Source organism: Telopea speciosissima, chromosome 8 (genome assembly GCF_018873765.1).
Source record: "Telopea speciosissima isolate NSW1024214 ecotype Mountain lineage chromosome 8, Tspe_v1, whole genome shotgun sequence".
NCBI classification, from domain to species: Eukaryota; Viridiplantae; Streptophyta; class Magnoliopsida; order Proteales; family Proteaceae; genus Telopea; species Telopea speciosissima.
In genome coordinates, this window is record NC_057923.1 from 65,363,918 (window position 1) to 65,377,621 (window position 13,704).

Here is a 13,704-nt window from a genome sequence, read left to right on the forward strand (position 1 = left end):
GGGAAACTTATCTACTCCATTTTTTGCCTGTTCCATTTCCCCAAGTGCCTCTAATAGAGGGGGGTGAACCCCACCTAGGAAGTGTGGTCGGGCAGGGGTAGGATGGTCATTTCAACCCCCTATTTGAAGAACTTGGGGAAATGGAGCTGCTTGGAAAATGAAGCCGATAATGATCCAAGAGAGAAGAAAGAATATTAGGTGAAATTTGGGCATTCAAACTTCACCGTCGGATTTCCTTACTCCCTCCGCGTGGTATTTTTATTTGCTCCATTTCTTGCCTGCTCCATTTCCCCAAGTTCCTCTAATAGAGGGGGGTGGACCCCACCCGAGCAATGTGTTCGAATAGGGGTAGGGTGGTCATTTCTGCCCCCTCTATTAGAGGAACTTGGGGAAATGGAGCAATAAAGGTCCCTCCGCATGTCGATCATCCAAGATAGGAAATTGAAGAAATGGAGGATGTCAGAAATGAATCAGATAAAAATCCGAGTGAGATTGTTATAGTATAGGATACCGTGCAGCATGGTTTGAGGTATCGGATTGGATCGGTCGATTTTGGCCGGATTGGATCGGTATTGGTTGAGATCGATTCTGATACTGATGCCGATTAGATCCAATTGAACGAATAGGGGTAAAAATGTAAAAAAAAACAATTTTTTATAATAAAATAGGGACAAAAGTGTCATATTTGCCTAAGTTTGGGTGATCCCGATCTATATCGGTCGATCCAATCCCGATACAATCCAGCCGATACCGAGATCACGAACCATCCCGTGCAGAGGAAGAGTACTCGTGTAGGGGCGGGCAAAAATGTTTCGCACATATTTTCCCATTATTTTATCACTGCCAAATGTCATAATCGTCTCCAGGTAGCAGGGAATGCCCAGGGCGTTGTCATCTGTTGGGCTGTGCCGCACATATCCCTAGGCGTACGTCGAGATGTGTTCTGCACAGCTCAACCACTGGATGCCCCTGGCAGCACCCTGGGCGCACGCCTCCCGGAGACGAGCTAAATTCGTCATTTGGGCTGAAAACGGATAGCAAAGCCTTAACCAACCTTAACAGAGAGAGAGAGAGAGAGAGAGAGAGGGCTGAAAAACGGATAGCAAAGCCTTAAGAGAGAGACAGACAAAGCAGTTTCAGTTCCTCGGGGGCATCAATGGGTCTCGGAATCCCCTGTAATTTCTCTTTGTGCGCTTCAACTTGCCGGAAACCAGCCATTTTCCGTGATTTTTCTCCAGTTGGAAACAAAAGGCGCGTCCATAATCTGACGAGTAGATGCTGGTCTACGAGAGCTGCACTTGAAACGGTGGCTGGGATCTTTGACTCTGAACGCAGCCGGGGCTGTATTTCGTCGTCGTCGTCGACGATTCCGACACATAAAGTCACAGTTCACGACCGAAAGGGAGGGCTTGTTCATGAATTCCTCGTTCCCGAGGTATTATTTCAAGCTCTAATAATATCACGTTTTTGTTGAAATTGTGATCTGCTCCTTCTATTACTATTATTATTCTCTTCCTTTTTCTTGGACACCGCTTTGTGCTGTAGTTTGATGGGTGCTCATAGGGCTGTAGGTTTTACTCTCGATGCATCAGTGGCTGGCGATTTTGTGGTTCAGTTTAGATGAAAAATCTCTATCTTTTCTTTTCTTGCTCGTTTCAATTCCGCTGATAATATACGCGCTGTTTCAATTCAATTTGCAGGATCAGTATATATTACACACGGCTGAAGCTCACAACATAGCTCTGCCATTTGCTTGCAGGCACGGTACTGTACTATAATTCACAAAAGTCAATAATGCTGTACAACTATATTCTCAGTTGAAGCATCTCATGTAAATCTAATTTGAGCATGGTTCTCATCGAAATTTGTTAACTTAGTTTTTTTTTTTTTCACTTTGGTTCTTCATATGGAATAAATTTTTTCTTGATTTTTCATGCATTTCAACTGTTCATTCCTCCAAATTCCATTAATTTTTTGCTACTTAATTTCCTTAAACCTTTGGTGCCTAGCGCGAGCCGGAACTTCTTCTTGCTAGTTAGCAGACTTTAATGTTCAGTGTTGGTTCAAATGTTCAGAGGGGTTACTGCCAATTGGCTATTGACTGTAAGGCTCTCTGTGTCTGTTTCCGTATTCTGCACTAGTTCCCATTCAAACTTGCTCCTCTAAGACGGCTTAGCACCTGTGTTTGACCTCAAATTCATGCATTCCGTTTGCTTTAAATTTCCTTAGGGAATACGTAAGAAGCTTAGGTGTTTTTCACAGTTTGGGGTCAATAAAAAATGATATGTAAAAGAAACTGGGGAGAAAAACTAACGCAAGTTTACCTCGTTACTTCTTTGTAATTTTTATTAAAATTCTATGGATTTTGGAGGAAAAGAAAAGGAATAGAAGGGTATAATTAATTGAGCTTTTGCCTGAATGAGTTGAAAAAATTGTTGCAAATTCCCCAGCAAATTGGCACAAACAAATAGGATAGAATCACTACCTTTGCAGTTTTTCTAGGGTACTTTTATGTGAAACCAAATAGAAGGGTATAATTAATTGAGCTTTTGCCTGAATGAGTTGAAAAAACTGTTGCAAATTCCCCAGCAAATTGGCACAAACAAATAGGATAGAATCACTACCTTTGCAGCTTTTCTAGGGTACTTTTATGTGAAACCAAATAGAAGAAATTCCTACTCGTCCTTTCTTTTTTCTCGTGTCCATGTTTTTGTATTTTCCTCTCCCATTTTTTGACAACAAAACCAAATCATTAACAGGAGAAAATGAGAAATTGAGAAAGTTAGGAAAATAATTTGTTAAAAGGGATTGAGGTGGTAGAGGAGTAGAAATTTGGCCAGGGGCGAGTGGGAATAAGAAGGAAAAAGATCTCTGACCCAAGCAGCTATAAGTGCCTAGTGGAGTGATGTGATGGTCTGTTGACCATTGGATTCATGGGGAATTCTCTGTATATCCCACATGCCAAATTGGTGACTGTACGGCCATCATGTATGGGGCTTTTCCCCAGAATTTTTTTGAATGGCCCCTGTTCTTCAAACAAGTTTGACTTTTTCAAACAATTTTCAAAACTCTGCCCGTGCTTCTTTTCACTGCCAGAGCATGAGCCTGGATGAAGGGTTCATATGGCCTACAAAGAGTGGATGTCAGAGCAGGACTCATGTAGCCAACCTGAAGTAGTTGGTGTATGGTTTAGTGAGTTGCATGCTTACTTTCTGTAGATTAACTTTGCCATTTTGTTCCATTTTCTTCCACTTTGTTTTTGGTGATTCCCTTTTGGGTACTAGTTCACTACTTCACTAGAAATCTACTTTTCTTCATTGATTCAATGGCCTTATTTTAGTTTCGGGAGGTACTAACTTCAAAGCACTTGACAGGTTGTTGTACTAGCTGTGCTGTTCGTGTAAAATCTGGGAAAATAAGGCAACCTGAGGCCCTTGGGATATCTGCTGAATTAAAGTCAAAGGTTCCCAAATATCACCTTTTACTTGAGGTTCAATTGGATGTAATTTCATCATAAAATAGATGTTCCGCTCAAGTGCTACAAATCAGAGGCTTATTATTGGAATGGGGGGTAAAAATTTGTAATGTGCATACTGCATTTTGTTGTAAACTGTTTCTTTACTTCTGTTCAATTTGTTTCATCTCATGGCTAGAAATAACTAATGCGAAGGCTTCTAGACCCCCACCCCCAAAAAATAAAATAAAAAACCAGGGTTCTTAATTCTTGATTGATCCACCATGACAGCAGCACTTCTTGTTTCCTTCCCTGTGAAGGCAACTGAATGAAACCTCATTGTACTGGTGCTTATTGTTGGGGCTTGAATGCTTTCATTTTACTGCTGTGTATGCCAAAAATTTCCAATCAAACTTCTTGTATTGATTCAACCTTGGGTTCTTTATGCACGCATCTCATATTTTATTACTGCATGAATATGCATAGGATGTTTTGTTTGTTCTCTTCCTCTTCTTATTCCTTTCCTCTCTTTTTTTGTTTTGTTTTGGGGGGGTGGGGGGTGGGGACTCCAGTCATGGATGAGCAGCATTAAAATTCGTCAGTGCCCTTGAGTAATCATAAAATTCTCCATTTGTTATTATATTTTACTTTACTCTTGTCCACGATAAATTACAAGTCTATGAATGCTTCACAAACAACTGATTCTGTATTCTAAAATCAATTCTCACTCACTTGACCCAATCCCTGGTCTCTTTTTTTGGACGCATACCCGTAGGCAGATACAACCCAAATGTATAGGGTGCTATTGATTCTGTAAATTGTGAAACATAAAAATAGACAATACTGCTTGGGCATCCACTTGATCCTGAAAGTAGCTTAATGTTTGGATCAGCGAATGGGCGTTCCTTTAGATTTACAATTTCTTATCTGTCTTTGTTTTTCATCCATCAAATTTGTCATATGAGAAATTGATGGTGGTAGATCTAAAGTTGCCCCGAGCTACCCATATTATGTTATCATCAATGTCAATTGCTTATATTACTGTCTAATTCTTTTGGGCTTCAGGGTTATGCACTGCTTTGTGTGGGTTTCCCGTCTTCTGACATTGAAGTTGAGACCCAGGATGAGGATGAGGTAACATCTTGACTAGTTACCAGTTACACCACAAAGAAAACATAGGCAAGATGATATGCTGAATTATATTCATACTGTTTCTTTATCTGATTATATGAGTTACGGACATTTGAAATCCTTGTCATGCAAAGGTATATTGGCTTCAATTTGGAAGATATTTTGCACGAGGACCAGTCGTAAGTTCTCAATTATACACAAACTTTTTTTTTAACTTTTATCTTTTACAATTTTAGTTCTATTCTGGGACAAACTCATTTACACCAGCCATTGTTAAGAGGCCTCTCAACACGCCAACCCAATTGTGCCACATGGACAGATGTTGTGGCTATTCCAACCGTTGGATAGAGAAGGGGAAGGTCTAGGTTAGCCATGTGTCAAATTTCAGACTCAAATTCAATTAGATACCCATGCATTTCTATGTATGTCCATTACGGTATTCCAACCATAGTTGTCACGGCGTCACGGCGATCCAAGTCGGTGGAAGGGTGTCACGTCGATATATCGACATGTCGCCCGCCATGGCGCCATGGCGAGCATGTAGACCATGTTTAATTTTTTATTTTCTCTATTTTTAATGTCATTTAGTATGCTATAATATATGTCCTATAACATCAAAAATCAACATGAAAGTGTACTACACTACTACTAATATACTATGCCACTATGGTTTAATTCATGAAAGTGTAACTAAAGTCACAAAACAAAAATAACAATTAAACTGGTTTTTAGGCTGAACTAAAACACAAAATCAAACTATCAAAGTACTGGTTTTTCTGCTATAACATTAAGTTGAAGGGGAAAAAAAAAAAAAACTGAATTATGGACTAATGGAGTTGAATATGTGCTGCTGTTGTGTGTGACTGTGTGCAGGGTAATATGTTTATTGTTTTTAAACTTTATGATAAATTGATAATGTGTATTGCAGGTGTATACTTTTAAGTTACACCTCCAATAGACATTAATAAAAAAGCATCTAAGCTATTAAATGGTTTCAAAAAAAAAAAAATTTAAATCTAACTTTTATATGTACAAATATCGACCGATATGCCAACATATCGTGGTATGGCGTCGCCATGGAAGCCATATCGAACGATATATTTACATCCACCATGGCGTAGCTCGATATGCCACCTCTCCCAACGCCAGGACTCCATGGCGGCGCCATGGGCGCCATGACAACTATGATTCCAACCACTACTGTGCACTCTCCCACGGTCCTGAGTTTTTCAAACCTTTATTTTGCCTCCTAACAAACTTGGTGTTGTAATTTTTTTTGGGGGTATACTTATAGGTATAGGTATACTTGTAATTTTGTCCTTTTCTCCTTTATTATAAATAGAACTTGGCTATGATCCTAGTGGCACAAGTCATTATTCTCTCCAACCTTTTTCATCATGGTATTAGAGCGGGAACCAATCTTGGGATCCCCGTCCAAAAACCAATGTTGCTAATGCCACAGTGACCCAACACCACCACTGCCTCCCTTTCTCTCCATCCACTGCTTCTACCTCTCTCTCCTTTCTTATCGATCTTCTTTTTCCCTTTTTCTTGATATTTTTCCCAACACAACCACCGCCTCTTTCTCCCTTCTTTCCTTTTCTCGATCTTCCTTTCTCTCGATCTCCATCACTACCTCTCTCCATCAACGCCTCTCTCTCTTAAACACCGCCTCCTCCTTCTGACTTTCTAGAACACCACCTACCTTTCTCAATCTTCTTTTTCATCCTTCTAAAGCCCATCTCCTCTCCGAGGGCCTCCTACATGACCTAACCCTCGGTGGTTCTCTTTTTCCCATCGAGGGTCCCTTTTGTGGTTGGTTTGTTCTTTATGTCCTGAACTAGCGAATCCTTGTTCGGTGGGGTCTTTCCTTGTGATGCTTACATGGTCGTCACACCTCCATTGCTACACATGGACGTGGATGTGGGCATGGTGGTTCGGGCCTTGATCATGCCCACTACACTGAGGTGACTCCTCCTGCACCTACCGAGGACTAGTTTTCTCAGGATGAGTTACTTGTTCTTCGTCGACTGATGTCCGGGTTGGAACCTACTTCTTCATCAGAACAATCAACACTGTCTTCTGTTGCCTCTGCTACCTTTGGTTCGACCTTTTCTACCTCCAACTTTGTGCACTCAAGTTTCTCTTTTGTTGGTCATTATGCTTTTGCTATTCTCTTTTCTTGGATAAGTGACTTTGGCGCTACAGACCATATACTGGTTCCTCTAGTCAGTTTTCTACCTTTTATCTAGGTTCAAGTAAGGAACATGTGCGGGTTTGTAATGGTTCTTTTTCCTCTGTCTCTGGGAAAAGATCCATTCCCTTTTCTACCTCTCTACCTTTATCATCTGTTCTCCATGTTCCTAATTTTTCTACTAATCTTCTTTCTATTAGTAGTATTATTCTAGACTTAAATTGTAAGGTCATTTTTTTTCCATCTCATTGTGTTGACGGGGACAACGATGGTAGTGGTAGATTGAGTGGTGGTTTATATCTGCTTGAGGACAGTCACCTTGCAACTTCAGCTCTTACCCCTCAGGCTCATCAGTTGGATTTGTCTGCTTCTGCTTCCGCTTTATCAGAGTTGCATCGATGGCATCGGCGTTTGGACCAAAGGACTTTATCTCTTGTTTTTCCCAATCTATTTAAGAAGTGTATTCCTAATGACTTCTTTTGTGATGCTTATGTTTTTGCCAAGCAAACTCGTGGTGTTTACCCTTTTTCAGATAATATAAGTATTGAACCTTTCGTTTTAATTCACTCTGATATTTGGCGTCCTTCCCGTTGTGTGTCTATTTCTGGTTATTGTTGGTTTGTGACTTTTATTGATTGTCATTTTTGTGGCACTTGGGTATATTTGTTGTTCTCAACAGTGATAAAGGTCGGGAATATATTGAGGGCTCCTTTCAGTCTTATCCTGTTGCTAAGGGAATCATTCATCAGACTAGTTGTGTTGATACTCCTACCCATAACGGTTTTGCGGAAAAACCACCACTTATTGGAGTTCGCACGTGCTCTAATGTTTGAAGTGCATGTCCCCAAATATTATTGGAGTGATGCCATCTTTACTGCTGCTTACTAATCAACTACATGCCTTCTTGCGTGTTGGGTTCTCGGACCCCTTTGGATGTTCTTCAGCACAACTCCTCCTTTACTCTCCCTCTGCGGGTCTTTGGTTGTGTGTATTTTGCATGCAATCATCACCTTGCTTGCAAGCTTGATCCTCGGGGGCTCCGATGCGTTTTTGTTGGCTACTCTGCAACTCAGAAGGGTTATAAGTGCTACCATCTACCTTCCTGTCGCATGTTGTTCACTATGGATGTCGTGTTTCATGAGTCTGCTGCCTATTATTCATCCTCGACACCTCTTTAGGGGGAGTATTCTAGTGACGATGTGCCATTAATTATTCTTCTTGACCCCTCCGTGTCTCTTATTGAGCTTGATGCGAACCCTTCTGTGCAGGGGGAGCAGCCAAATAGTAATAGTGTAATTGTACTAAACCATTGCAGGTGTTTACTAGGTCTCATTCTCGCAAAGATTTGGTAGATATTACCACTATTGCTACACTACCTAGCCAACCGCTCTCCTCAGATCAAGGGCTACCTGTCTCCTCTGAGCCTAGTAACCTTCTTCTTTGTTACATCCACACTCCAGCTAATCTATTCTTGAACCCTTACTTATAGATCAAACCCATGAGGATTAGACTTCACAATTGGATCTATGCCTTGAGTGTTGAAGGTAAGATGATTCTCTCTACATAATTGGATGATTGGACTTCATTTCACTTTATTTAAATCCTTTAAACTACGTGATATAATTCCCCTTCATGCAAGCTCTTTGATATATATTTTATGTGTATTATTGTTATCCATTTATACCCATTAAGATCCCCTTCACATGTATAAACATCTATGAGAAGAACCCCCAAACATTAGAGATCAGACCTGACCAGAATCACCTCTGTGGAGGATGATCTGGGCAGCTTGCGGAGCCTCCGCAAGAGCTAAAAACCAGCCCAGATCAGATTGGTTTTGCTTTTGACCCCTTAGACTCGAGCTTAGGACTCAACCCTAAGTTAGCCCAGCCTATTTATGACCTAAGAGGTCTTACTAAACCCTAAGATGTATAGCTTAAGTCCTATTTAGGATCCCAACTACTTAGAACCCATTTTGGACCTTAAAACACTCCCTAACCAAACATGCCTTTAGATACTTTTGCTAAACTAACCCAAAACCCTATTCTTCTCCTCATCCTCTCATTTCTAACATCTAAGAGGAGAGAAAACGTGGGAGGTTGAGGAAGAAGGAAGAAGGAAGAAGAAGAAGGAAGAGAAGGAGGAGCCCCAACCCCCATTTGAACCCCTCTAGAGTGCAAACCTCACCTCAACTTGTTGGAGATCCAAGCTTAGAGCTAGGAGCTCGTGGAGAGGAGTTACAACCCATTTCCAGCCTAGAACTTGTCCCCCCTTGCTGTCCTAAGTCAACCCCATTGTAAGTAAGCTAAACCCTACCAATTCTAGGCTAATCTCCCTTGGATTTGATTGGAAATCCATCCAATCCTTAGCCAAACTATAGGGCTTCTTACCCTACTTTAGTTAGACCTTCTATTAGGTGTTAATATGTTAATTGGTGACCTTAATCTACTGTTTACCCATTCCATGGCCAAACCACCATGAAAGCCCCATTGTAGGAGCTCAAATTAGGAAGATCTTGATGCTAGGACTTGATCCAATGCATGGATTCCATTGGGGATAAATCCCTATGTTAATGAGGGTTTAGGAGACTAATTTTACTCCCTCAGTAACCCACCATAGGCCCTAAGACCCCAGGCCAAGCATAGACCCGAGCCTTGCTGAAAAACAGCAATTCTGGGTTGTGCGGAGGCAGGCTGCGGACGCAAGGATCCTCCGCAGAGGCCAAAATGAACTAAAATACTGCTGTTTCTAAGTTTGACCTCTGCTAAGTGTTTCGACCATAACTTGGTCGATACATAAGCAAATGATGCAATTCAAATTGCATTGTAAACTAGACTTAAAGGGTTTCATTTAATATGAAGAAACATTTTACCCAATCAGAGTGGAAGGCTCTCTAAAGTGAGTTCAAAGCTGGCTGTTATGCATTGACAGCATTAGTGAGACTGAAATTACTTCGGTGACCTCGCCCACGTCTAGGAGGTTTAAGCAGGGGTTGTGAGTGATTTTAATGGAAGTTGTTTATAACTATTAATATCATCTAAACATAATAAATTAGGCAAACACAATTGTCCGGACAGATCGTATTGGTACGCGTGCGAATCGGATTTTGGTTAGAATCATCGGTTCGAAGAACAAGGTGAGTGGATTAGATACTTGGACTTCATTTATGAAATGTTTTTGTGATGACCTGTGTTGAATGCCATTCATGCATGTATTTGATAAATGATATGATGATCTATGTTAATTTCAATGCATGTTACTAATGATGGATCATGGTAAGAATGGTTTAAGATTATCATGTAGAATGTTAGTGTTTAGGAACTTACGATTGTACTTGAAATGCTATCGAGAATGTGGATATTGGTTATGTGTTGAGACATGAATATGAGATGTGGTTTTATGATAATTATGAATATGAGATGTGGATGTAAATAATGGTTATGTGTTGGATATGCGATGTTTATGTGATGAGTGTGAGTGATGGGATCAAAGTGCCGTGGGTGGGCGTCGAACTTGGGATCGCCATGAGTTGTACGGGTTTGTGACAGAGATGACTGTTATTCGATATCACATCCACCGTACCCTCGCATGGACGCGTGTAAGCTAGAGGGGGCGAGAGGATAGTTGGGCCGACCGGTATTTCGGCACTATGGACTCGACCTCTGGTTTATACGTGAGCGTGCACCCTTCTTTTTAGATGCTTGGTTAGGATTATATTTCCCCAGTGCTGCACCCCTAACCAACAGGGGAAAGATGTTGGGTAACCGATGGTGACTTCCGACGGACTAGGGTGCCACTCTCAACAGACCATCGGTACTTGGGTGAGAGCTTGGGTTATCTCGGGGGCTAACGAACAACCCGATGAGGGGGTCCGGTCTCGAGGTTTTCAACCGCAACTCGGGTTGCTATCGTCGGATAGTCATCGTGTTTGACTTTGGAGGCTGAGGATGCTGTCTAAGAGATGTTGCAATAGCACTTTACCTCATGGACTTAGACATTTGATTGTTAGGTGGATGCATACTAAAATTGGAATTCATTCATGTACATGACTGTAAACTGAATCTGATGCACGAATTGTCCTGGTGGTATGGGACGCTGTGAGATTCGTTTATCAGGTTTGGATTGCGTCCTTGTGTGATGTGCATTCATGATTGTATGTGTACGCTTGCATGATTTAATCGTTCATTGGGTTTGGTGGAAGTTCATCCCTCGAGGGTCATTTTTTTTAGATATGGATACAGGTGATGCTGTAGCAGTGGATGTGGATCCTCCCTACCCGTGAGTTGATAGACTTTATTTTTTGGGGTATTCCAGTCACACGGCCCTTGGTGTAGGGAACGGGGGGTGACATTCTTTCTAGTGATATTGATCATTTGAATTTGCCCATTGCTGTCCGTAAAGGAATTAGAAGTTGCACTCAACACCCTATTTTTCATGTTGTGTTTTATGATTCTCTCTCTCATTCCTATTGTGCATTTGTATCTACCTTGTCTTTTGTTTCTATTCCCTAGTCTTGGCAAGATGCAATGACAGATTTGAGATGGAAAGATGCTATGATAGAGGAGATAAGGGCCTTTGTTAAGAATGACATATAGGAAGTAGTCTCTTTTCCTCCGGGTAAGAGCCAAGAGACTAGTGGGCTGCAAATGGGTTTATGCAGTGAAATAGAGAGTTGATGGAACAATCGATCGATACAAAGCCTGACTTGTTGCAAAGGGGTTCACGCAACCTTATGAGATTGACTATCAGGAGACATTTGCACTGGTTGCAAAGCTGAGCACCATTGAGTTATTCTTTCTTGTGTTGTTAACCCAGGATGGGAGCTACAACAATTTGATGTTAAAAATGTCTTCTTACATGGCGAACTCGAAGAAGAGGTATATATGAAAATTCCCTAAGGATTCACAAGTAAAGAAACTCAAGGGAAAGTTTGTAAATTGAAGCGTGCGTTATATGGACTGAAACAATCACATAGAGTATGGTTCAGACTTTTTCATAAGGCTGTGGTCATAGCTGGGTACACTCAAAATAATGCTTATCATATCTTGTTTATTAAGCGATCTAGTGATCACATTATGATTCTAATTGTTTATATTGATGACATTGGCATCACTGAAAGTGACTCAGCTGAAATTACCAAATTGAAAGCTTATTTGGGACAAGAGTTTGAGATTAAAGACTTGGGGTAACTGCGGTACTTCCTTGGCATTGAAGTTGCTCGTTCTTCTAGTGGTATCTTACTCTTCCAAAGGAAGTATACCTTGGATCTTTTATCCGTGATTGGGATGCTTGGTTGTCGTCCTGTTGATACTCCTCTTGAAGTAAACACACTTCTAAAAGGTAAGGATGGTGAGCCAGTTGACAAAAGAGGATACCAACGACTAGTTGGGAGATTGATATATATCTCTCATAGACATACTCATGTTGTAAGTTTGGTGGGTCAGTATATGCATGATCTATATTCAACTCACTTGGACGAGGTGTATCATATTCTAAAGTACTTGAAGTCTACTCTAAGAACATGGTTCTTTTTCTCCTCATGATCACATGCGTGTAGAAGCCTTTACTAATGCTGATTGGGCAGGCTCTCCAAATGATTGAAGGTCTACATTTGACTATTGTTCCTTTGTAAGAGGTAACCTTGTGACTTGGCGTAAATTACAAGGGTGTTAGTTCATTCACCAATGATGTTGTACTGTGATAGCAAATCTACTATTAGTATTGCCCCTAATCCAGTTTAGCATGATAGAAAAATGCATGTGGAGATAGACCGTCATTTCATTACGAAAAAGTTGGATCAAGGAGTTATAGGCATTCCATTTGTTCAATCTGGTGATCAGTTGGTTGATGTCTTCACTAAAGGGCTTAGTAATAATGTATTCCATTCTATTTTGTGCATGTTGGGCATGTGTGATATATATGCACCAACTTGAGGGGGGTATTGTAATTTGGGTTTTTTGGGTATACTTATAGGTATATTATGTCCTAAGGGTATATTTGTAATTTTGTTGTTTTCTTCTTTATTATAAATAGAACTAGGTTGTGATCCCTGGTGACATAAGTCGTTATTCTCTCCAACCTTTTTCATTACTTGGTTTGAACTGAAAATTTGACATGTGAGCAGGGACCTTAGGGTTTACCCGTCCACAAAATATGGACCTCTTTGATCTGCCACGTGGTAAATATTTGGGCTGTATTGAGAAGACTGTCAACACTGGCCGTGCTGAAAGAATGAAACTTGCTCCACTTATTGGGACCATTTAAACGAGTGAAACTTGCTTCTACGTTTTCTCTTTTATAATTTATCCTGTGTTTGCAGGAAAGAGATGACTATGCACTGGAGTTGGCCATGGGTGATGAGTGATAAGAACTAGAAAATCAAAGATGTCTCACAGTAAGACGAGCAGAACTACTTCTACATGCCTGCTTCCCCCAACTTCCCACCCGACATTTATTTTATTTTATAATACAGTGTCAGCACTAAGTGTGGATCATCTTCAACTGTGGTGGGTGAGCCTGTAAAATTGATTCCGTTGTCTTTAACTTTATGATGGATTCCACTACAACTCTTTTTGTTGGTGACTAGAATAATGACATAAGAAAGTTGTATTTCTAGAACCAGCCCATTGATTTAGAACTGTATTCATCATCTTTGTCTTCAATTTAGCTTCTGTACTCCTAACCAGCCTGTTAGTAATGGCAAAACCTTTGATTTTTAGTAATGGGCGAAAAGAAGAAAGTGCCGTATTATTACCGGTCTTATAAGAAGTACAGGCCACTGATCTATTCTAGTGGAGTCCAGTACTCACACCACATATATCTGCCATATTCACAGTCTCACACCTTGGATTTTGGTTTCAGTGGTTGCTCACCAAACCAGGTATGAGTAAGGTTTTCGTGCAGAGCATATTTCGCTAGAAGTATC

The 13,704-nt window shown here is 40.7% G+C and overlaps 1 protein-coding gene across 1 annotated transcript; it reads left to right on the top strand.

Annotated features, from left to right (window-relative positions):
- The first annotated feature begins 1,121 nt into the window (after positions 1 to 1,121).
- Positions 1,122 to 13,232, top strand: LOC122638358 (ferredoxin C 2, chloroplastic). The gene is made up of 6 exons (XM_043831280.1): positions 1,122 to 1,435; positions 1,701 to 1,764; positions 3,375 to 3,463; positions 4,520 to 4,588; positions 4,720 to 4,764; positions 13,099 to 13,232. The coding sequence occupies exons 1-6, from the start codon at positions 1,157 to 1,159 to the stop codon at positions 13,141 to 13,143; spliced, it is 591 nt and encodes a 196-aa protein (XP_043687215.1). The 5' UTR covers positions 1,122 to 1,156; the 3' UTR covers positions 13,144 to 13,232.
- The last annotated feature ends 472 nt before the right edge of the window (positions 13,233 to 13,704 follow it).